A 25,098-nucleotide genomic window follows, 5' to 3' on the forward strand; every position below is an offset into this window, starting at 1 on the left:
GGCCGGCACAGGGGGCGCCGCTCCGCGCGCCGCCGTCCCGCTCCCGCCGCGCCCCGCGGAGGCGCGCGCGCGGCAGGGGGGCCGTGCCCGCGTCAGGCGCCCCCGCCAATGGCGAGCGGCCGCCCCCGCGCCCAGCGTCGGCCCTGGGCGCGCCGGATTGGCCGCACTCCTCCCCTGAGCGGCGCCGGCCCCGCCCCCTGCGCGGGGAGGCCCCGCCCCGCCCGCCGAGCTGCGCTTTAGCTGGGCGCGGACTCTTCAACAGCGGCAGTGGGAGCCGCGCCGGGCGCTGCGCCGCGCGGGCTGGAGGCGGCAGCGCCGCTGTGGAGAAGCCGGCGGGCGGAGGCAAGCGCGGGGCTTCGCGGGGCAGCCGGGAGGGGGGCGGCGAGGCCGGCGGCCGGCCGACCGCCGCTGCGCGCCGGCGGGGAGCGCCGCGCTGAGGGGGGGGGGGGGAGGAGAAACCGGGGCCGGGCGGCGGCTGGTTCCCGCGGCTGTGGCGCCGCCGGCGGGCGCTGGCGCGCATGCGCGAGGAGGAGACCGGGGTGGGGGCGGGGGGGTAACGGTCTGGGCGCGGGGCGGGGCCGAGCCGGCGGGGGCGGGATCGCGGGGCGGGGGCGTGGCGGCAGCGCCGCGCCGGGCTGGGCCGGGCCGGGCCGGGCCGCTGTTGTCCGCCTCCACCGGGTCCGCGGGCAGCGCCCGCGGGTGTTCTCGCGTCCTCCCCGCGCCCCCGCCGTGGGAGCGCCGCTCCCCGCCCGGCCCCGCGTGCCGCCGGGCTGGCCGTGCCCCGCCGTGCGGGCCGTCCGCGGGCTGCGCGGTACCGCCAGCTTGCCAGCTGCAAGGAGGAGTAGGCGCATGGTGTCGTGCTGCCTTGTTCCTCTTGTTTCTAATGTTTGGGTCAGTAGATGAGTGGAAAGCTTTAGCTTGCGTGTGTAATGATTTTTTTTTTTTTTAATTCCTGGGTTAAAACTTGCCTCTGCTAGTCAAGCTGAACAGATTGCCAGATTCCTTTGCCTTCGGGTGACCCTGACCAAGCTGGCTTCCCACACCACAGAGCACTTACTCATAAAACTGAGTAATTTAGATAAACTAGATAGCAAAGCTCCGGGCAGCAGCTCGCATCCAGGTGCATCCTCAGCCTTCGTGGAGATTTCCTATGAGGTCCTGAGCATGTCTTTTAATCCACTTTGTGCATCAGCTCCCTGGTTGCAAAATATTGAAGTGTTTCCCAAAATAAAACGGGATGGTGACTGAGGTACTTGATGCTCCTCAGCAGTGAGAAGCAAACTAAGCAATTTAAGAAAAAAATTAAAATCCAGTGACCAAATAACCGAAGTCTGCTTTTTGTCAAAAGGTAGATACTTCCGCTTCTTTTTCTGCTTAATTTAATAAAAAGGAAATATTAAAAATCAAACTGGATAAAGCATGGTTATAATGCTAGTAGGTGCATTTGACTCAGAAATCTGGTGTGTGTGTGTCCTAGGACTTTCCTTCCTTATTGGTCCACATTGTGAAATCCTGTAAATGTTTGGGGGAGTTTAAATTCCAGTCATCTTAATTAGTGTCTAAGAACTGAATGGGGCTTGTCTAAGAGCACATTTTATGGCCCTCTCTTCAAAAACTGAAATTTGGAAGGATAACTGAAATGTTGATATAGACCTTATAGGGGATATAAAAGTATTACAGATATTTATATTAGAGACGTATGTACGACCTACGCACAAAGGCACCTGTCGTGTACAACAAAAAGTGTTTAGCATATGTTAAAAGTGACTTCACATGTTACGTTACAAATGTATGATATTATAGACTGAACAGGAATTAGCGGCATAGTAATAAACTTGGAAATAATATACGATTCTCTGTTCAGAAGCAGTTATGAAGAAGAAAAACAACCCTGTTCAGAGATTTTAATGAGTCATGGATTTTATCATAAATGAATACTAATGAGTTCCACTTGATGTGTGTCCTTTTTGATGTTTTTTATGATTAAAACTGTTTGGGTGGTCTGTCTTAAATTGAGTTCTCTTACTGCTCAAAGAGAGATGCTTTTTAGGTGTGCATGTGTTTTGTTGTTTCAGGTTTTTTCAAAGAGGGGGAATTTGTGCTTATATCTTCTGCTGAGTGCAAAGCACTGAAGTTTGCAGTTTTATCTATCTAGTACTGCCTGCACAGTGAGTGCTGCTGAAAGCTGAGACTCCCCACATAATCCTGTTTGGTTTTTGGTGGGGTTTTTTTTCAATCTATTAATAGAACAAAATACTAAAACGCTTAAATACTCATCATGAGTAACTGGGCTGCTTTTGAACTGAAAACTGCCTACTGAGGTGATTTTTTTTTTTTTTTTTTTTTTTTCTTAAAGGCTAGTCCCAGTTGTATTAAATACGAACCTCTTTCCTTTTTCTTTCATACTCATAACCAGGACATACCCAGTGGGACTAATATCTCTTGCGGTCACTGCTGCAAACTATTCTGTGAGAAAATGCAGATTATGTTATTGAGGTGTTCTCTCTATTCTTAGAAACTATTATGATCCCATAAGTTTTGGGAAGACTGGGAGAGGTGGGTAAAGTATGCCCAAGTGGGTGCGTCCCACCAGGCAAGGCTGGGAGAAGCCGGCGGAAGGCAGCTCCTGCAGGCTGGGCTCAGTTGGGCTCAGCAGTGGCTCTGGGGCCCGGCGGCACGGCTCAGGCGGCGCCGCAGCAGTGCCTGTCTGACAGAGCACCACTTTATTTTTGTCCAGCGATTATCGGGAAGGCTGTCCCAAGAGGAGCTAGGGATTATGGGGCAAACAACGCAAAGCCTTAGGAAACCGGGTTTTGTCAGTTGTATTGTAGGCAGATCAAGCTTGCTCATGTAGCTGCCATCTCTCCTGCAGGTTTTCTCTAAGAGACCTTAAAGCAGCACTTGTCAGTTTGAAATACAGTATTCCTGAACATTCTTGCTGAGCTTAATTTTGGGTGTTTCACCAGATGCTGTTAGCTGCCAGTGACTTCACTTTGATTTTGAAATGCCTTCTAGACAAGGAATAAACATTGGAAGTTTGCTTACCTGAAACACCCTTAGTCTATGAATAAACTGGAAACAGTTGTATTAATTTGAAATGTTATTTGTAGGCCCCTGAGTTTGAAACCAAAAGAAAACAGTACATGTAGAAATCTTCTCCTATTCTCCAAGAATCTCATAATTAACAAAAAGGTTTCAGATGTTTGGGATGGCAATAGACAGTTCAATTTACCAGGAGAGAAGACGGGTACAGAGGAGCCTTACAAACCCTCATGCAAATGCAGTTTTATTATCATTGAAAACTAAACGATCACAAACAAAAAACCCACTAAAAGACAAAACAATCCTCCCCCCAAAGCAAAAATCCCCCCAAACATATTCTGCAGTGTTGTGTAACAAAAGTGATAGTGTTATTCAAGGGGGGGGCGAGTCAAAAAGTGAAAGGACTATAAACGGAAGCTGGGAAGGGAATGCCACCCTGTGTGCAGGCAGGTCTGTGGTTGGGTTTTGTTGTGTGTTTATTTTAATAGGATGCTGCTGATCACCGACATGAAGACACTAGTTTCAGGGTTTAGAGAAATTTTGTTGAGGTGAGACTGGTAGAGTAGGGCATAGCACGGAAATGTCGAGTGAGGACTAAGAAATAAGCAGAGGTAGCAGGGGGAGAGGAGCGGGGGGAGGAGTCGGGGTCATTGAGGGATTAGGAACCTGTAGCAGTGGTCAGAGGAGGGAGCTGGGTGCGGGTCTGGGGAGCGCTGGGGCAAACTGCAGCTCCTGGCTATATCCTCCTGGGTAATTAAGGCATTAGGGGGGGGATAAGCATAAAGTCACTTTAAACATCAGTTGCTGTACTGTGCGTGTCTGGTGCTTGTTTGTTCCCTTCCCTAGTACTCATTTTACGTCAGCTTTTCTTTTTTACAATACTTTTTAGTTTTTCAAGTGAAGTGCGTATTCACCAGATGAAAAGCAAACTGTTTGCCAGTTTAGTAGCATTTCAGCTGTTCTGGTTTTGAAACCTCAAGTAGTACACAATGGAAAAAATCCTTGAAATGCTTTACCTATGACAGAAAAGCTTTTCCCAGAATGAAAATACAGACTCTTCCTGAATGCGTTGTTGCAGTGCTTGTCTTCCCTCCCTCTGCACTCCCCCCCCCCCCCAAAAAAAAAAAAAAAAAGATAGTGGGTTTGGCTCTGGAAACTCACTTCCAATAAGGGTGGAGTGAAATTATTTTTGCTGCTTTGTGCCAAAATGAAATAAAACGTGTCAAAATGAAAATTGTACAATTCTCATTGAGCCAAGTACTTGTACTGAAATTTGGTTTAAAAATTTTTTCAGCTGATGACTTGTTTTGCACGATATACCAGTGACTTTCGGGGGGGGTGGTGTGTGTGTGTATGTGAACTTCTTGGAGAAATGCCAAGGACTGGAGACTGGGACAGTACCAGCTTTTATAAAGTCTTTTTGATGTCACTGAAATGAGAGGAACACACCTGAAGTTTCTCACGTGACTGTCTTCAGGGCAGAAACATTGTGTGAAGTTTGCAAGTTTCTGGGTAAGGAGTTAATTGAGCGATTTCTTTCTTCAGAAGCTAAAATTTTAATTTTTTTTTAGCTGTATTGTAATCTAAGTGTCTTCTGTCGGGAACTCTTAATTAGTTAGTGGGTTGTCAGTGCTCTTTAGTTTGATGTTTGTGGTTCAATTTGAGGGTACTTTGGTTTCTTCCTCTCTTTCCCCTAAAAGAAGGGGGGGGCAAAAGTCCCCCAAACTCAAAAAAAAAAAAAAAAAGAAAAAGTTAAAACACTTTCCTAATGGTATTCATTGTAATTTACGAAATCTGAAACTGTACCAGAAGGATATGTAGTATTTGAGGGAATACGATCAAGTTAAAGCACAGCACTCTGAAAATTTTGTGCTGCCAGTGTTTTGTATAGCCTCCATCATATAGGTATGAGATAAACATCTGGAAACTTCTTGTTTGCTTGAGCAGCAGCTCTGCTGTGTGTAGTTTCCCAGCATTCAGGAGTAGCAATCTGTGACTGTTAAACCACTCAAGCTGAGGAAGGTAGTTGGTGAAGTTGGAGCAGTTGTATGCTCAGTGTATGTAGATACCAGGCTGACAGTGTGCTTCTGAGAGTTCCTTGTGATAGAGCTAACATGGGGACTCCCTTGAGTTCATAGTAACCCCACAGAGAAAGTGTGGACTTCAGTTCTCTCCCCATTATATTTTAGCCATGCTAAATCATTTTGACTTACGGTAGTTATTTGCCATACGCTGGGGGGGTGGGGGTATAGGTGTCTAAATCCATATTTCTTTGAATTTAAAAATTCTTGCGCCTGCTAGCTCTTACAAGAGTGGAAAGGACACAAAGTCACGAGTCAGCCAGATGCTGAGAGCATTGTGAAGTCACCAGGGCCTTTGCAATTTGGAGCTCCAGCTCTCATCAGTGCATTTCCCTGTCTGATCCTAGGAACAGGACTCTTACTGAACAGCTGGCCACTGAGGGAGGACTTTGTGCTGAATTCCTTTGTAGTCTGAAGCTCTTGGCTCATTGATAAACGTTAAAATCCTGGGGACTTTTATCATATTGTTTAGAATTAGCATTAGGACCACCAAACCTGGTCCCTGTGATGCTGGTTGCACAGAGATGAAAACCTTGTGGCTGAAGTATACGTGGAGCATATGGAGAGTGTTAAGGCAGTAGTAGAGTATGTGGCTCCTTATGTTTTTCTTCATGTTTTGAGGGTTAAGGAGAACGTATCCAAACTGGTACTTCTCAGCTCCCTAGGTTTCCACATCTCCTTTTAATGTTTGCACCTTCTTCATAAAAATCCCTGTACTTACAAACAGGCTAAGGCTTCAGACAGGGAGTTTGCTTTTCTTAAGATCCGTACGTGGCAGTCTCAGAATTGTTGACCCCTTATGGGATCTGTGCATTGAAAATTGCTGAGCTAGGCAGTTGCTGTGGAGATCAAAGAAACTGAAGACATTAAAAGGAGGGCAGTGGAAATGCTGCTCAACTAGTACACCAGTTAAACAGAGGATTTACTGTGGAATTACTGTGCTATGCTCACTTTTGTTAGTACTCTCTTACTGTTTCTGGTTTTGTCTCTAGCTTTTTAATGAAGAACTGACAGTTGCTTATCTTTCAGGCCTCTGCGGGCCACGTTCAATTAAATCTTTCACTGGGTTTATTTAACCATACCCTAAACAAAGCTGAAAGTACAGTGCAAGGCAGTGATTCCTGCTCTGTAAGCTGTGGGATAGATCCAGTGTGACGTGGCCTTTTAGCTGCTGACAGGGAGTGGTGAAGGTTGACACTGGTCTTTTGATCCCAAAGTTTGGGAACCCTTTGCCTAAGCTATGGCAAGCCACAGCCAAAAGGGTTTGTAAAGGAAAACTGTTTTGTCTTTACTCAAAGTGTTACCAAAGAATATTGTGTTTGTGTTATGCAGGTAGTGCCCAATGAATAAAGAACTGGATGCAAAGGCACAGCGGAAGATTTTTGTTAGGAGAAGTTTAGAATTTAACAGTTCTCTGTTTTTAAAGCATTAGCCTTGATGATTGGCTTCTAAACTGTATTTGTGAGAATATATAACCAAATAATCAAATGCTTGCTTCATATAGATTTACATTAAATATATTTCTCCCAGTAGTGCCACTGAGCTTATTTCAGAGTGTTTCATCATGTGGTAGGTGTTCTGCTTTGCTGAACTTGTAATAGGTAGCTGCAGAACTCCCATTTCTGTCATACTGTTGATGTTGTCTCATTTAAGTATTAAAAAAACTCACTTGAATGAAAACCAAATGCAGCTCAAGAAGTAACTTATCTCCAGAGCAGATTAAAATAAAAATCCAGCCAGAGGTCTGGGGTGGGAATGTGTAGATGTGAGTCTCTTCTGTGTGTGCATATACATGCATACGTATACACTCACATGCATATTTTAAAATGCATCCTTCCAGTCACATGGCTTATGGTCATGTTTTTCAGTTTGAGCAAGGTTAGATGACAGTCTTGAACTTTGTGAGCCTTATTTCTCAGACTGATAGGATCAGAAATGCAGTGAGGTATGAACACTTACTCCCCTGAGAGGTAAAGGCTTCCATTGCACGTGGAACAACCTCTGAATTAAATAAAGAAAAAGCCAGAGTGTTCTTGTTTGACTTGGGAGGGAGCATAGTCTATTTGTGTTCTTCAGATAATGTCCTTTTTTGTGGAATCTTTGAATAATGTTTAAATGTTGAAAGAATTAAATATCTGACAGAGTTGTATTTGTACCATGTCATGAAAATGAGAAAATTTACATGGCCCATGTTATTTTCAGGTTTGCTGTAAACTACCTACCGTAGTTATAATGACACCAGCCCTCAGAGAGGCAGCAACAAAAGGTCATGGTATCCACTTGTCACCTTCTTTGTCCTCTAGAGCTATGGAGTCTGATACAGCTTTGTGCATGGAAAATTCCAGAGCGGTGGAAGAGAAGATAAAAGAGGACTCCATCACACAGATTACTTGCTCAGTCCTGGGGTTCCCCACTGCTGAGCCCAGCCTCAGGAATGATATCTTCAGTGTGCAGCATTTTGGTTCTCCACCATCCTCCAAGTGCTATCAATCTGTTTTGTTAATGAGTACAAATTCTGCGTTTAGCAACAAAACCGGTAAGCAAATGAAAGCGGGAGAGCTCAACTGCTCCAAGATGAGAAATTCATTACATAATGGTGCTGACACATCATTTGGTCAAATAAGTCATTCAGAACCTGAGGAACAGGTCAAAGGGGAAACATTTTTAGAGACCACATCTCCGAATTTGGCAGAAACGCAGAGACTTTTGGATTCAAATGTAACCGAATCCAGTAATGCAGAAGAAATGCAGCTTTTAAATGGTAAATGGTACAAGAAGAATGGTTTTTTGGGTAGGGCTTTGGAAGTCTGCGCTGAAACAATAAAAGGGGATTTATTACACCAAATTCTTCACGGGCCTTCAGAAGGGATTTTGAGCTGCACCCGGGAGGAGGTGTATGCTCGCTTACTCCAGTGTGTCACTAAGCAACAAATGGAAATCAGTCGCGCCAAAAGAACTCAGAAACGTTTACAAATGCTCCTGGCAAAGCATGTTATCAAACACTGTGATCAGCAGCTGAAATGTTTCGTGAAACATCAGCTACAAAGAATGAAGGTTTTCCATGAGCCAGCCAGATTTTTGAGCAGTAGCTCCCTCAGGTGCACTGAAGGTTGGCCAGAAAACAACACAACTGCTTTGGAGAGTAGTTCGAGTACAGATGTCCAGAACGAAGTTAGCGTTGCACCAGGTGAAATCCGGGGGTTTGCACTTTCGACTGGAGGGCTTCTGTCTCGCGTGGAGAAGGATCTGGACTCTGATGCAACATGTAGCAGCTCAGATGAAGATGGTGAGGAACAGACTGTAAGAACAACTGTGGAAGCGTAAGTGTTAAATTCCTGCTAGACTCATGTGCTTCATGCTTATAAATCAAGATGGAAGGGTCTAGACCTGCAGATTCCTTCTTGTGTGAGTAACCTCACTCAGTAGATAGTCCTGTTGAAATCAGCAGGACTGCCTGTGTGAGCTAGGTTTGGCAGGGGCCAGACAGAAAGTAAGAACTTCTCCTAATGAGAGCATTTAAGGAACAGTTACTTTACTAGACTGTAGAGAGCTAGATCTGGTACTGCACTCTCTCAATTTACATTACATTAGTACTGCTCTAATTATTCAATACTCAGTGCTGTAAATCAAATAGCAATAGCAGTGCTGTAAATGATATTTTTGGCTGGTGTGAAAATAATTTTAATTTTTTTCTGGAGTTATTAAGCGTTAGTCCGTGTTAGGATCCTGAAATCCACTATGATGTGATAAAGAGTAAAAATGATTGTCTGATGCAGGTGTCAAGCCATCCAGTATTTGGGGGTTGCATATTGAAAACATTTGGTTCTTTGAATTATAATTTTTTAAATGTTAATTTATTTACTGAAGTTGTTCTGCTACTGTGAATGAAACGAACAGTGGTGTTTTTGTTGTTGCTGGTATCTTTTTCAAGAGGAAACGGGGAAATTAATATAATTAACTAATGCTGTCTTGAATTGACAGGGACCCTGTCTACAAAATATAGTAGCTCTAGAAATCAGTGGTGGGTAAGAGAAGTAGATAGTAAATTGTTCCCTGATGGTGGTACAGCCTCTTCTTTTCTTTTCTTTTTTTTTTTTTTTCCCCACCCTACCTCGCTACACTTAATACAATCTCTATGGTCAAGAAATTTTAGAGAGTCATGAAAGGACATCGGCTTTCCCCTTCCTATAGCTAGAGAGAACATAGTATGTGTTAAGGTCTGTTGGGATGTAATAGTCAGGACAGTGACACACAGAATAGAGCTTCACACAAACATAGCAGCTTCGTAGGAGCTTCATGGCACCTACATTTCTAGCACTTTGAGTCAGGACTGGTTTTGTGTTTCCTGTTCTTATGCTTTCTGCTGTTAGGGAGTGTCTAGAAAGCATTAAGAGTGACACTGGGGTTTGAGGAAAAATAAATATTTTAAAACCTATATTTCTCGATCTGTTTCTTGAAAAGCATAATGTTCAGATGACATCAAGGAAGGATGTTTATCTTCAATTAGAAAAGAGCTGTACCCTGTTAACGTGTTTATAGCTTAAGTTAGGGAAGCTTCAGTATAGCATGGTTCTATCAAATCGCTGCTGCATTTTGTTAAACTCGATAGGCCTGGAAAAAAGAGAGGAGAAAAAGTGTAAAGTAAAAGCTCATTTTCATTTTCTTTTACATATTGTCAGAATGGTAAATACTGTACTGAAGTCCAACCAAAACATACTGGCTTGCCAACTAAGGATCACCTTAAATATTTGAATAAATACTTTGAATAAATATTTGAGTTTGCAAAATAATCATTCCGCTTTTGAAATATTTTAATGAAAACCCAGCATTTTTGGCTCTTCCCGGCATAGGAGAATCCGCATTCTTCTCCTAGCTGTCTGAACTCCTGAGTGACAGTTCTTCCTCTAGGATTCTTATCTTGTGATGACATGTACTGAAAAAGAAAATGAGAAACTCTTTGATTCTCAAAGGGTAGTGGATAATGTAAAACTTGGACTGAAGTTCTGTGTGAGGGTTTTCTTTTTTTCTTCTTGCCAGGGACAGTCAAGTTTCCAACTCTGCCTGCCAGTCCTTTACCTTCACTTCTTCTTGTGGCTTTTGAATTCCTGAAGTTATCTTTCCACTTAAGGCTTACTCAGTTTGTTTTGCTGCGCTGAAGAAAAAAATCCACAGAGTATTATTAAGTACAAAGACACCACCTTTGGCTCAGGAAATCCCCAAGCTGCTGTTGCTGGCAGCTGAGGGAGCATTCTGGAGAAGCACTGCTCCCTCCATGCCTGCCCTATTGGAAAGACTGTTAACTTGGCCACTGCTAAGAGGCAGGAGACTGTGCAAGCCTTTATTTGTGGGTTGTTTTTTTTCCCTCCCTTTTTTATGATCTTACCGTTGAACAGCAGTCCAAGCAGCAGTGTGACGAGGTTAGCCATGTGTTAGCTAAGGCCTTGCTGCATTGGCAGAGCACGATTCACTAGGGCTTGAACTATGCTGCTGGGCCAGCAAGCTCAGAGTTAAAGTACTACCTAATTTAAGCTGTGTGCATAGGCTGAGGCAATGCTTGAATTAACACTGCAGGGAGGACAGGCTGTCTCTTACATGAATTTATCATTATCTTCAACTTGGAAGGGTTTTCTTAATTTCTCCCAACTTTCCACAGAATTGTCTTTGTGGCTGAAAGGCCACAAAGGTAAATCAGTTATTCACTAGTGCAGCTGCTGAGATTTGCTGTTTCCTGAGCTTTACCACTTTAAGGCTCTTTGGATTGCCTTTCACCTGGACAAAAGAAACAAGCAAAGTTAACATCCATTTTTATTTCTGCTAAGTGGATCTACATTCTTTGAAATGCCTTTCTCTCCTAGGGAACTGACTCTTAGTGCTTTCCAGAAACAATGTGATCATGTGGATGAGACAGTACTTGTTTCCTCACCTGTGACTTACTTTTCATAGTGAAGACTTCTACTGACCTGGAAAGACTCTTCCTCTGTGATATTCTTCTTGATACTTAACTGTAGATGTTATAAGGTTGTATTAATGCAGTGATGAATGGGAAAAATGTTTTGGTTTTGCCTATATTGCAGTATACTGATTGCATTTAACTTGAGGGTATAATCATGCTGGTGGCTGGTCATTGTCATGACTTCAGTGCTTTTTATCCTTTTTGGGGGAGGAGGAGGTGTCAATCCAATGTGCAAGGCGGGAGGAACCTGCAGTTACTGTGTTTACCTGAGAACAGTCTGTTTCCCATCAGGAGGGAGAAGTTGATTCCGGCTCCAATTCTTCACAGTAGGAAAAAACATGGAGTTATTTTTAGCATTTTGAACCTGTTCATTCTCATTATCCTGAAAAGAGTTTTGCCCAATCAGTGTTGACATAAGCTCTTCTGAGCTGTATCTCAGTGCTTTGTGTCCTGAGTAAGACTGTCTTTATCCATCTATTTCAATACCTTTGTTGTTTAGTTGCAAATAGCTGTTACAAGATATTTAGACCATTATTCATCCCTTGAGCATTACATAGGTGCTCGTCCTCAAGATAAGAAAGATCCTTGGTCTGCTGGTGAAGGCAATTCTTCTGGCTGACAATTCACAGTACTTACTGAACTTCCCCAGTTCCTAGAATAATTGGAAAGCCTCATCCCATTTCAAGAGCTTAATAAAAATACATTTGGTCCTTTTGAGTATTTGCTAAAAAGAAATAAGAAAAAACAGTTGTCTCTTTTCAGGAATTCTGCCATTTTGCTGCCAGTGTCAGCTCATTAATGTCTTTTAACGTGACAGTTTTCATGGAAGGTTTCTTAGGCAAAGCACTAAATTTCCATCAGTAATTTGTAGTGTATTCTAGTACTGTTCCAGTGGAAGAAATTCCCAAGACATTACACCAGGATATGGTAGTACTTCCTTCTGGCTTCTCAAAGGCAGATGTTCAGTGCTGTTTGCTAGCTCACTGGTAGGCATTAGTAACCAGAGTGAACAGAGGGCCTGAGGAGGGCATCAAAAGCTGACCATAAGTAATTCATTCAGGATTCACAACTGATGTCAACCACTTGAAATGCAACATGGACAACATTTCACCAGCTGAGTTTGCTTGGAACTTGTTCATCTTGTGATTCCTGAGGATAGAAGATTATCTGTAGAAATGGTCACAAGTTTCAACCAAGGTGAACTGGGGAAGGATGTCAGCTCAGAGTTTTTTTAGCAATGCAGCTCTGCTTCTGGAAGCTATGTATTGTGTCCTCCAGGCCAAGTCCACATCCTTATTCATGTATTTTGTGTGTGTTCCTGATGTGGTTAGAAGTTCTGTTTGTTTACAGTGTACCCCAAAGAAGTTTGATGCTGAGGTGGTTATTTGGGAAACCTTTAAAGTTGCAAGGTACAGAGTTTTTCTTCTATGTGCGCTGTGTATGATCTTCCAGAATCAAATGATCCATCACTGGGGTACTTCGAAGGCACAGCTGCTCACTTCATCAAATAGTAATACGTGTACCTAATTGACTAGAGAGAAAAGCTGCTTACCGTAGATTTTTCTGCAAAACAAGTAGCTCTGTCTATTTGTGAAAAGTTCTGTGCCCTGTTTCCCCAGTCCTTCCCCCATCTGAATACAGTCTTTTTGCATCATTTGGTGGTATTTTTTTCCTTCTGAAATGTTTTCATGCTTTTCCCCTGATTTTTGAAAGACATGTTTTACTGATTATCCTCCAGCAACCTCAAGCCTGACGAAGAAGCACTGTTATATTTTTCCATGCCCACAGGGTTTATCGTGCCTGGAAACTTTTATAATGAATGTGCAGAGATAGTAAATCTGTCTTTTTTTTTTTTTTTCTTCTCTCTCCCCCCCCCCCCCCCCCCCCCCCCAATTGCTAGTTGGAAGGAAAGAAGATTGGAAATCTGCTTTTAGTACAAATACTTGGTGGGGAGGGAAGCAGAAAGGCAGCGAGAGTACAGGAAGGAAGACAATATTATGACTAGTATCTCCAGATCTAATCTGTTTGTTCTAGATTATTTTCCATTTTTCCTAGCATGTTTTCTCATGGCTAATTGAGCAACATCAATGCAGTTCTGCAGGCATCACTATAGAAGGCACTGCTTGAGGGCTGGCGTTTGTTGCCGGTCTTTGAGCCACATTACAAGGGGAAGCTGTTTGTTTCTGCAAGGTCAGGTCCTGATTTTCCACTCTGAGCTGTAATTCTGCTTCATACCTGATATGAGAACTGAATCCTGGTTTTGGGACGGGGAGCAAGAGAGTCTGCCAGGATTAAATACTGCTCTCCATTTTTCTTAAGCACAAACCACCAATTGTTTCCAGTTTTTAAGACCTTTTTAGTTTACAAGTCTGGGAAATGTCTTATTTGCATAGAGGATTCATGTGAAGGCTTTTGAGTAAGTATAAATTCATAGGTGCTAATAACATGCTGATTTCAAAATGTTTTATACATTGCTTTTTCATGAATTCCATTCTCCCAATTCTTGGCTCCTGTCACTAGGCTGTGGGAGGAGAATTGTTACCAGGGAATGAAAGAAAAGATAGCTTTATATTACCTTCTGTTTTCACTCTAGGGATACATGTATTATTTCAGAATATATTCAACCGCACTTGGTTGGATTTCCGCAAAATGGATTTACAACTTCTTTAGGGTCCCACACGCATTTACTGTTTTTCTTTAGAGACTCATGTAAAGCAATAATAACTTGCTTTTGAGCAAGACTTCCTTCTCACAATACCAGAGTAATGTTCTTGTGAGTGAGGATCCTAATTTCTAACCTATAATTACATTAGTGTTTTTGCAGCTGCTGAAAGCAGACTGAAAGGTTTTAATGAAAGGCAGAAGGTTTGACAAGTTGTAACCTGCAAGGGAATCTCAGAGCCAGGAATGTTAAAGCTTTTGAGTTAGATGGGTGTTAAGTACATGTTAAATAAAAACTTGGTATTACTCTTCCGAATGACACTTTAATACACAATCAACATAGTATAGTAGAATACGAAAATCTAATAATTAGACACATGTATATACATGACAACCTCATGTGCATAATTAAATAGTAGATAAGAAGAGTTGGGTGCTTGATGTCAACTGCTGATAAATCAGTGTTTTATAGCAAGCTTTTTTACTTTTGCTAAGCCATGAAATGTGTTTGTTTTAATTAAAAGATTTGTTTACAAACAGCAGCTGTCTTAATAACATCTTCTAAAGTGAGGGCAGCATTATTTCATTTTACAGATTACGTTGATTTCGTAAGAATCTACTTCAAAGGGATACATTCACTGCCTTTGAAAATCAGTGTATGTGGGCCCCTGATACAGGAAATCATTTAAATGCTTTCCTTTTCACATGAAATAAAAAGTGTGCATAAAGACTTCCCAAAATAGGAATGCTCTCCTGTAACAGGGTTTCATTCATACTGCTAAATATGGGTTAGGAATGTAACTTTAGATGTTGGATTTAAATATATTGACCTGTGCTCTTTTTTATTGAAACTGAAATAGCTATAAATGATTTTATTTTCATCTAAGTATTTTACCTAGCTGTTATGGGTGAGAAAGTTCTCTGTTGGGGAATATAAATCAATTTCATTTTCAGTTAGCATGCTTTTAATTACTGATTCTAGTATTGAAAACTAAATAAACCTGATTGTCCACGTTTGAATATATGTGCATTATAAACTCCCTCCCAGCCCATCAGGATAGACTGATCAGCAATAAAAGTCAGTGAAACTCCACCCCAAGCTTCTACAAAACACCCAGACCAAGAAGGTTGCAAGTGTTCAAACCTACATTCATTGTTGTCTTCCTTGGCCCTGGAGGCCTAACCTCATAACAAAGGCCACCCCTGCCCTGCAAAGCAGCCAGCCAAGTTCTCTTTGGTGACTCCCCTATTACTTAATGGCAGCCTGCTCACAGCAGCTGTGGGAGAGGACTTGGTTTCTGATGTACCAGGGTGTCCTGTGTCCCCAGAGCAGGTGCTGGGGCAATCCTGACAGGGGCTCACCCCTACTGGGAGTTTCACCCTCAGTGCAGCCCCGCTGCAGCTTCCTTTGGGTTCCACGGTGGGGTGGGTCTAGGCCTCAGGGCTTGAAAGGAGACCCAGCCCAGCTCTGCCCAGCTGCCCTCCCACCCAGAGGAGTGCTCTGGGGACCTTCCAGCTCTCCTGTTCACGCACAAGGCATGTTCCCTTTGGTGAGGGGCAGCAGGAGGTGGAGATCAGTGTGCTGGTGGTACCTGTGCTGCTGCTGCTGCTCCTTTCTCATCTGAGAATGGCATCCTGGCTTGCATCAGCAATAGCGTGGCCAGCAGGGACAGGGAAGAGATCTCACCCCTGTACCCAGCACTGGTGAGGCTGCACTTCGATGACTGGGTTCGGTTTTGGGCCCCTCACTACAAAAAGGACATTGAATGACTTGAGTGTCCAGAGAAGGGCAACGGAGCTGGTGCAGGGTCTGGACCACAGGTCTGATGGGGAGCGGCTGAGGGAACTGGGGGGGTTTAGTCTGGAGAAGAGGAGGCTGAGGGGAGACCTCATCGCCCTCTACAGCTCCCTGAAAGGAGGGTGCAGAGAGCTGGGCATGAGTCTCTTTAACCAAGTAATAAGCGCTAAGACAAGAGGGAATGGCCTCAAGCTGCGCCAGAGAAGGTTTAGACTGGTTATTAGGAAGCATTTCTTTCCAGAATGGGCTGTGAAACAGGTGTTGGAATGGGCTGCCCAGGGCAGTGGTGGAGTCCCCATCCCTGGAGGGGTTTAACAGTTGGGCTGACATAGCGCTGAGGGATCTGGTGGAGTTGGGAACTGTCAATGTTGGTTAATGGTTGGACTGGATGATCTTCAAGGTCTTTTCCAACCTAGATGATTCTGTGATTGCTCTGCCGTGGGCTTCCCCATCAGCCACAGACCCTTCTGAGTCTCCTCTCAGTCTCTGCCCAGGCGTTTTTGGGCTGTTCTGCAGGACTGCAGCCTCTCAGCAACCAAAACCTGCTGATGATTTCCAGTGCATCTGGCATGCAAGTTCTGGATCAACTGTTAGCAGTTTATCCAAAAAAGCCTCCAAAAAGAATATGCTTTGCATCCATTTTTACATTGAAATCTGATACTATAGACAACTAGAATGAAGTTAGGTATTAGCTGGAGCTACATGTTTACATGAATACCATACCCACCTATTCCTTGTAAGATTATATGCACAAATTTGGGGGCTAACTTCAGTGGCTGGACAGCAGTGATGCATGCATGCTGGAATAATGTGTCATTTGCATGTATCTTTACGGGAATATATTGTAAACTCTATCTTATGTGGAACATGGGATTCAGTCATAGCACTACTTTTCTGGATTTCTTTTTCAAGGGTAGTTGTGTAAGACTTACAGAGAATTTCTAGGCCTGTGTTGTGGTGTTTTTTTGTTAGTCTGTTGATGTTGTGCCATTTCAAAGGCAAGAAGAGAAACTTGTTCCCAGGCAGCCCTAGCGTTCCTGAAGCTTCTTTCCTTGCGTGTTTGCACTGCCCACTTCTCTCTCCATGTTGGTCTGATCTACAACATGCTGAGGTTTAGTGGAAGAAGCTAGGGTGCTGGGGGAGCCGATGGAATCTTAGAAATACACTTTATTTTTAACAAAAGGCATTAGCAGATACACATTTTGCAGTGGTTTGGGTTTTTTAATTTTCTTTTGTTTTATTAAAAGAGGAAATGGTGCTGGTTGTTTACCTTTCACAGGTTTTTCCTTCTTGTGCAGTTAATATTCTAACTGGTCGCACTGCCACCAACCAATTTGGCCTTTTATCATTAACAACTCTGAAGAATTATGTAAACAGAGTTGAGGATGAAGAGCACCTACCAGATTGTGAAGCCAGCCATTGGAAAAGTGCAGCACTGTAACAGACAACGCTGCTTTAAGAAGCTGAATTTTTAATTTATTTTGTGGAGCCCTAAACTGAGTTAACAATTCAGTGCAAATGTAACAGTTCAGTTTCCAGTCTAAAGCCTGTAGTAATAGTGGAATTCTTTGCAGGAGCCCTGTAGCAGGCAAGTACTGGCTGTGGCATCTCAGCAGTTTGGAAGATGTGAGTTCTCAGATGAGGGAGCATATAGAGCTCCAGTGTGAAATTCTCATGAAATTTCTCCTTTGATAGGGTATCCAAGCACAGAGACTTTCCCTTTTTATATATTCAGTTTTCTTCTACAGCCTTTTTTTTCCTGAATATTGAATTTCCTCTTCTCCCCTTCACACTGTCCCTTCTAAGCTTATTTATGGAAGATGTAAAAATCTTACTCTGTTGCTACTTAATTTTTTTCCTTCAGTTCTGTGCCATGAATTTTCTCTTCAAGGGAAAATCACAGCTATGGTTGATGATTTCAGGTGTTACTGCATAAATTCCTCAAGCCTGGTGGCTTAGCAGAAATGTTCGGCTGGATAAAGTTTTTTGGTTTGGGAAGATAAAATGTGTATTATGTGTTAGTATCAACATAAGTTATTGGATGCAATTCTGAAAGTATTAAATGGCAACAGTATGTCAGAGATGGTGGGACCAGGTGTGGGTGCCAGAAATTGTTGTGATAAACAGTTGCTGATGTCTGTAGATGATAGGGAGAACTGTAACCCATCTGTTCTGAAGCTGCGTAGTGTTTCAGAGGAAAATCTCTGCTAGGTAAAAATTCCTGTTAAACACCAAAGAAGACAGCAACCCCAGAGGCTCTAAAAGAATGACCTGATGGCAGATCTTATCAGAGATTGCAGTATAATTTTGAGTACCAAAGAACTTCCCTTAATTGATCGATTTAGAGTTTTTTCCAGGTGCAGCTTGGTTTGGTGCTGGTTGCCACAAAACACTGGCATATTGCTCTCTGTAGTCAGTCTGTGGCGAGCACTCCTGGATGATCTGAGCAAAGGCTGATAGTGAACTGTCAGAGTAGTGTTTTGTTGGGTAGTGTTGATCAGATATGATACCAGAGGACAATATTTGTCGCAGTTCGTTTCAATCTTGTTTGCACTCTGGAATGCATAGAAGAGATTGAGTTCATAAAACAGCACTTGCTGGTTTTTTAATTATGTGGTTATTATGGGTTTAACAGTTAACTGGTCCAGGGGAATTAATACTTCAACAGCAACTGAAGTTATTCATTCTGAAAACAAACATTTAGTGGGTGTGCTGGAAAAATTAGTCCTTGAGAAAGCATTTACAGGTCATTTCGTAGTTGGCCATGTTTGTTCAGCCATTACAAGTGTTGGAAGTTTTTGTTGGGAGTGGGCATATTTATCTCACGAGTAGAATCTAGATATGATTATCTAAAATACATGCACTACATATCTGCATTTACCTAATTTAAATGTTTTATATGATAGCATCTCCTGGTTTCTGAAGGCAATCTCTTATTTACTGTCAGTGTCTGCAGAAGAATGAAAAATGGACATGTTTAATTTCACCAGTATGTTGACAGAAGGTATCGGCAGCCTTTTGCTCACCTTAATGGCTTGCATGAAAATGCTTGTATTCAGGCCAGCTGCTTTTTAAGCATTACCATGTATAGTCACAGGAAAGCTAACTGTAATGCTGGTGTAAAATTAGGGGCAGCTCAGGAAGTTCACAAGCTTGCAGCTCCTGTCCTGGGGGACCCCTACCATACTAGTGTGCTGTTGAGCATTTGTGATAGAGTGCCATGTGGTGAATATGAACTATTTTGTATTTTTCTACAGCTGAGTGAACTTCCCAAGAGAATTGGGGGATATATGGGTTTTCTTCCAGTGTGTTGTCTTATGAATTTCATTGTGAGTCATATGATACCTGGATGGGATTTAAAGATCTGGAGAACTTGGTGATTTTTTGCTTTTTAGTTTCCAGAGTTGAGTCCTTCATCAAAATGATAAAATTTTGCCATTGTTTTCAGTGACTCCCACCAAGGGGGGAAATTAGTTATTTATTCTGAGGATAATCAGTAGTTCATGAGCTGCTTCTTGCTCCCAAATACCTCACTGTCGCATGATTGGCAGTAGGCTGCTGATAGCCCAGGAGTTCCCAGTGAGAGGAGGAGCTGAACCAGCAAGGATGGTAAAGGTCAGGATCACGGGACCAATTTAGGACTAAATCATCTGAAAACTTGATACCAGAACGATGTGGATTAAACTGAAGGAGACGTGGCCTGGCGGAAGGAGCAAAATATGTCATGTTAGGAAACGTGAATGGAAATGCAAGTGTGAGGGGATGTCGGGAAGAACTGTCATTCTTATGTTTAATGCAGAATTTTGGAAATTGGAAAAATTTTTCCCACACACGCTACAAGCCTTTCTGGCTCATTCATGTTTGGATGTTGTAATTTGAAAGTGTTGGTGTTCTTTGAGACAAACCTGTTAGAAGGAAACACTGGTTTGGGTTGACAAACCTGCATTTTGGAGTTTGATGTGGGTCTGTTGCAAGCATGCTCCTTTCCTGTTCCGTAGAAAGCATCCTGTCATTGTCCCTGCAGACATGTCATGGTAGGAGCATGTTACTTGTTCTCACTGGGAGTTACGAGGCTGGAAGGCCTTAGTTTCCTTTTAATTTTCAGGATATAAGATACTTGTGGAGAATCTTGCCTTGGGCACAGGGCTGCACGCTCTAAAATGCTCTTCCCTGTGCTCAACATACCTATTTGAATCAACCTTCCTGGATACTATCAGTTCCAGGTTCTGTATTTTTTGTGCATTTTGAACAGCACTGTGTTTCTCTGTTATTTATGAACTAGTTTTTAGGCTTCTTGTTTTGTTTGCTTATAAAAATAAAATATGCCTAAAAGGTTTAAATTCCATCCCTTCTCTCCTGTAAACAAAACATAGCACACACACCCCCCAAGCACAAAACCCAAACAACAGTGTGTGTCTAGCACAGCAATTTTATCTTGGTTAGCAGTTCCCCTTTGCTCTCAGTTAGGTTGCCTGGTTTTGGTTTTGGAGACAGACTGATTTTTCCTATTGTGAAAACATAAATCTCTCTCACAACATGATTGGAGGAACTGGACATACCTCTCATAGACCTGTTGCATTCTGCAGTGTTGGTTTGGTTACATAAAAACATGGTTTGTAAGCAATTCTCTTTTCTCTTTTGGGAAAGGTGAGTGTGCTGGGGGGTTCATCTATATATTCCTTCCACAGATCATGGCTAAAAACTTGTTTCGGTTCAAGCAATAGTAGTGACTGTAATAGCAGTATGTTATTTACTGCTCTTCACTTGCCTCTTTGGTCTCAGCAAAAGCAAGAAGCTTTGATGAAATGCTTATACTGCCTCTGCTGGTGCTGACGATTCCCAGCTGAATTCTTTCCCATACTTTGGGGTGACACAGTACAGCCTGAACGTCTGCTTCCTAGTTATATTTTTGATCATACTTCGTCTGCATTTGTATCTGTGCTCTTTGTTTGTTCTTCTGCATTTCTTTCTTTTCTTGCAAGTTGTGCAGGATTAACCTCCTACAGTTCAACCAGAACAGGGGAAATGCAAGCCAGTATCTCACATGGAAGCAAATTTTGCCTCTAATGCAATTGCGGTGTGTTTTTCTAGGGAAATGTAAATGAGATGTTTGATTCATACAAAGCCAGTATTGCTCCATTCTCCTCCGATTCTGATAGTCCTGGATGAATGTAGAAGATCATCTGCAGATTTAGTCATCACAAGAGCAGAACATATATGTTTTCTATTTCACTATACTACATTACTGAACTTTAGAAACTTTTCCAAATGTAACGTGGTTTATATTGAGTTGCCAGCAGAAGAACGAATTTGAAATTCCTGTGGAGGATATGTGATGCTAGAGTCAAAAGCACGGAAACCAAGTAAAGATGCTTTGCAAAAGGAGCACACAGGAAGCGGGACAGACAGAAACTTTTTTTTTTTCTCTTGTCTCATTCCTAACAGAGAACCAGAGTGGGAGCTTCTACTTTAGCACCTGCTCTGACTTCCTCCTTCGGTAACAGGCCTGGTTATTTTTGTAACCCTTTGTGGTTTGGGTTTTTTTTTTCCTTCTCTGGATTTGCAGAGTTAATGAATTCACTGGTGCCACCTTGAAACGGCTTTCTTTATTGAATGAATGCATCCTGTACTCTCTAACGTCCCAGGAACAGATTTACAGATTTTATTGTTTTCTTTTTTTAAAATATTACAATAGTAGGTTATCATTTGTCACTTGAGTGACCATACTGCTTTGCATGCAAACAGCTCACTTTAGGAGTGAAGATAGCTTATAGCAATTTTATTTTCCTCTGAGGAGTTACAAGGTTTACTAAATAGTTTTTAGAGAAATAGACTTACAGGCAAAGATGGTAAATAAATAATGCATAATCAAACAAATATGAGTGGCAGAGATGGGAACAGAATTTAGCAGTGCTTTCACCTCCTATCCTATAAATGTGAGTTCACGCCCGCTGCCTAGCCTGGAGCCTCCTACCCCTTCGCTTGTGGATGTGCAAGAGTGTGTGTGTGTGTCTGTCTGCAAGGCATCAAAACTGGGAAAGGGGTCTAGACTTAAGCTTGCTTCATTCATCCTGCCTCTGAAGTTAAAATTAACCATGAGCAACTCTAATCCATGTCACAGTGTAGTTGCCCATGTGCTTGTGCAGGCAATGGGCCCGGGGCAGCTTGGGCTGGCAGGAGAGAGAAGCTAAAATTGCTTCCCTTGGCATGAGCTTAAAATGTTTGTGCTTAGTTCGGTGGAAACTCTTCCTCACAGAGGAGCCTAAGGACATTGTTATTACAGTGTAATTAAATCCTGTTAGTTTAATTATATAGTACACTTAAAAGCCTTAAGAAATACTTGCATAGTATTTTAGAATGAAGCAAAAATATACCTAATATATTTAACAGTGAATGCAGTTAATTCAAAATTTAATACTGTGTTTAAGAAAAAAACCTGCAGACATGTTTTTGAAATAAAACTTGTGATGCAACTTTGCAGAGGGTTTTTTTTTTTTTTAAATTAAGACAGTAATATGCAGCGGATGTGATTTGTTTGTCTTAAGGTTACAGCATTTAACTGTTCTTCTGTTATCTGCTGTGGTTTGGTATTGACTATGAATTCCCTTACTGCCCTGCTGATTTCATACAGTGTGTGTGACCCAAGACCAACTCCAGCCCTTTCCATTCCACTTCTTGTTTCCCAGCTGTGTGGGCACTTTTTATTTCTTTCATCTGCTCCCCCCCTCCCCTTGGTCTGTTTGAGACCAGCTCACCTTTCTCCTCAGGCTGTTACATATAGCTTGGGAGGCAATTCTGTCTGTATGATTTATTTTCTTTCACCTGGACTTTCTTGTTACAATGTCCTGGTTTTGTTGTTTGTTCATTCCTCTTTTGAGAAGGGAATGGGAATAAGCACCTCAACACTCCTGTTGGGTTTTTTTTTTTGTTATCCTCTTTACTTCTATTTAATTTTTTTGTTAAAATGATTGACTAAGGGATTTGTTACAGCCTCATTAAGCAGCTTTTTCTTAGAACTAGCTTTTTGCTATCCCAGGATCCTGAGACAAATCCTAACTATTCCAGCCACCACACTTGTGTGAACACATTTTTTAACTGAACTCTGACTTGGGCCAACAAGGAATTCAGATCCTCTCCTTTCACTGCAAACTGTATTTTATGACTTCCAGAAGCACAAACATTCAAAAGCTGTCAATTGCAGAGAAGTTCTTGGCAAGAAGACCTGGTTAAAGCCTAAGTAACCAGGGCTGTTTACTATGTGCTGGTGATGATGGGAAAACAAAGAGAAATAAGAAGGAGTTGTCAGAAAAATGGATATTCACAAGATGACTTCATATGCCTTTTTTCCTAGGACAAAATCACTAATAGAGCATATAAAATGTAAACAGTTTATTATGGTATATAGAGTTTCTTGAGTTTCCTTTTGATGGTAATTCACTTTATTTGCTTGCCTGTAAAATCTGGATTTAAACAGGATATTTCAATCTCTTGCCTAATTTCATGTGTTCATTTTGTTTATGTAGGAGAGAGTTTAAGATGGTTGTAAATTATGTGGGCAGATAACTTATGTTAAAAAGGGGGGAAATTATGTATTTTAGAGGTAACCTACCAGCGACTGTGTCTATGTTTACTATTTATGATAGCTAAAGTAGACTGAAAGTTCTGAGATTTTGAGTTCTATTATGTTGCATAATCTTTGCCCAGAAAATATTAGGATTCTCAAATTTGGTGATTCTCTACTCATGCCGGGAAATGTTTAGCATCTTCTGCAGCATAATGTATTACCTTTCTTTCTTTGTTGAGGTGGTTGACACAAAATTCTGCATGAAACACTTGCGCTTGTGTGATGTTCCTATGCCAATTCACTGGCATCTGCATTTTCTTGTATCCTTTGTGATACTTCAGTACTCTTCATTGCCTGGGAACAGGGGATCATGTATTCTGCCTGTGCAAGACTTACACACAGTGTCATCCAGTATTTAGATCCAGTAGTTATCTCAGTAACTTAAGTAAAAGCACTTATTTTCCAGGAGTATGATTTTGTTTTTACAGTTCTTTTAAGTTAGCAAACTACTTGACAACTTTAGTGGGGAAAAATCACCAGTCATTTTCTTTAAATAAATAAACTCAGTTGATGGTAGAATATTAGGATATTAGTAGAAGTTGCATACGAAAATATTGCACTGTGTTGTCTCTGTTGCTTAAACTTACTGGATATTAAGTTTATTTGTTGAGTGGTACAGTTATGTCCATCATTTATTTAATATGTAGGTTGAGTAAAGTTTGCTGATGCCAGTGATGAATTTGGCATAATAAAGTTAAGCTAATTGCAGTGTCAGGTACCAGGAGGCATATCTTTTGTGTTACAAAATACTATTTGTAAACAGCAGTAAGAGTGACCTAACTATACTATACTGACACAGCTATATGTATAAAATAGCTTGAATAAAAGAAATCAAAACTACTTAGTAGGGTTTTTGGGCAGTGACTTGATATCTAGCTGGTCATTGCTGAATGGTGCTTTATTAGATTCCAATTGTTAGCAAACGATATTCATGGAAGCATGTGGGAGGAAGTGTGGTGTAAGAATTTGGATTCTTGCTGGTGGAGTTACTGGAATTCTTTACAGATCTTGTAATCTGCATTAACTGGTATAGTTTTGTAGTTTCTCCAGTGCTGAGTTTTATAATACAGAACAGAAAATTTAGTTTATCCTGGGACTAGCCAGTGAACACTGATCGTACTGGTTTGGGCAAGATTTGTAGTTACAGAAATAAGCTGATGTGAAACTGGATGGGTATAATCAGATATCTTCTGAAAGCAACTGAGATGCTTGCAACATGAGGCAGAGCAGCTGTCAAAAATGTTCTTGTGCAAATGTGGTTATCTTTATTTTTGGACTAACCAGCATTTTGTCTTCACAGCAGCTATACTTCTGAATGGAAGTGGCTTGCAGACAGAGCTAGAATTGGCAGCCGTTGGACATGGCTTCAAGCCCAGATTTCAGAACTAGAATACAAAATCCAACAACTAACTGACCTTCACAGGCAAATACGTGCCACCAAGGTATTGTCTGTAAGCTCATAAATGGGCTTTTCAAATAATCTTTTGACAGTGTTTCTTGTAATATGTATTTATTTATTTGGTTCCTTGTTGTTGTTGTTGTTGTTGTTGTTGTTGTTTGTTTTGTCCTAGAGTTCTTGTATCCGCACAGACTATCACATGCAAAGGTTAATGAGAAAGACATCAGGAGCTAAAAAGTATTGTACCCTAGAGGCACCAGTACAGGACTGGGAGCTGGGAACTCTTACCTTTCTACTGTGATAGTTAGTGGCTTTGTTAGTGACTTTCAGGGGCCCAGCACAAGGTACTGCATTTATCACACAAGTTTTTCCCTTCTGCAGAAGCAGCAAGATTTGGTTTCCAGGTGGGGTGGTTGGTTATTCATTTTTGTGTTGTGGGGTTTCAGGGTGGGTTTTTTGTTATTTACAGTGGATGTTTATTCTGAGTATTACCTAGTTAATGTTTGTACAGCACTTTGAACAGGTCAAGGATTAATTATT

General features: G+C 41.9%; 1 protein-coding gene across 5 annotated transcripts in view; it reads left to right on the top strand.

The window, feature by feature from the left end:
* Positions 1-240: 240 nt before the first annotated feature.
* The window catches only part of KANSL1L (KAT8 regulatory NSL complex subunit 1 like), a 66,857-nt gene continuing 41,999 nt past the window's right edge, over positions 241-25,098 (top strand). For 3 of the 5 annotated variants that reach the window (XM_074910744.1, XM_074910746.1, XM_074910748.1), the window contains exons 1-3: positions 241-342; positions 7,326-8,443; positions 24,460-24,601. In XM_074910744.1, the coding sequence (XP_074766845.1) occupies positions 7,356-8,443; positions 24,460-24,601 (1,230 nt within the window). In that variant the 5' untranslated portion in view covers positions 241-342; positions 7,326-7,355. The remainder of the gene's footprint in view (positions 343-7,325; positions 8,444-24,459; positions 24,602-25,098) is intronic. The other 2 variants (XM_074910745.1, XM_074910747.1) reach the window with 2 other exon arrangements.

The sequence above is a fragment of the Athene noctua genome, chromosome 7 (assembly GCF_965140245.1).
Source record: "Athene noctua chromosome 7, bAthNoc1.hap1.1, whole genome shotgun sequence".
Lineage (NCBI taxonomy): Eukaryota > Metazoa > Chordata > Aves > Strigiformes > Strigidae > Athene > Athene noctua.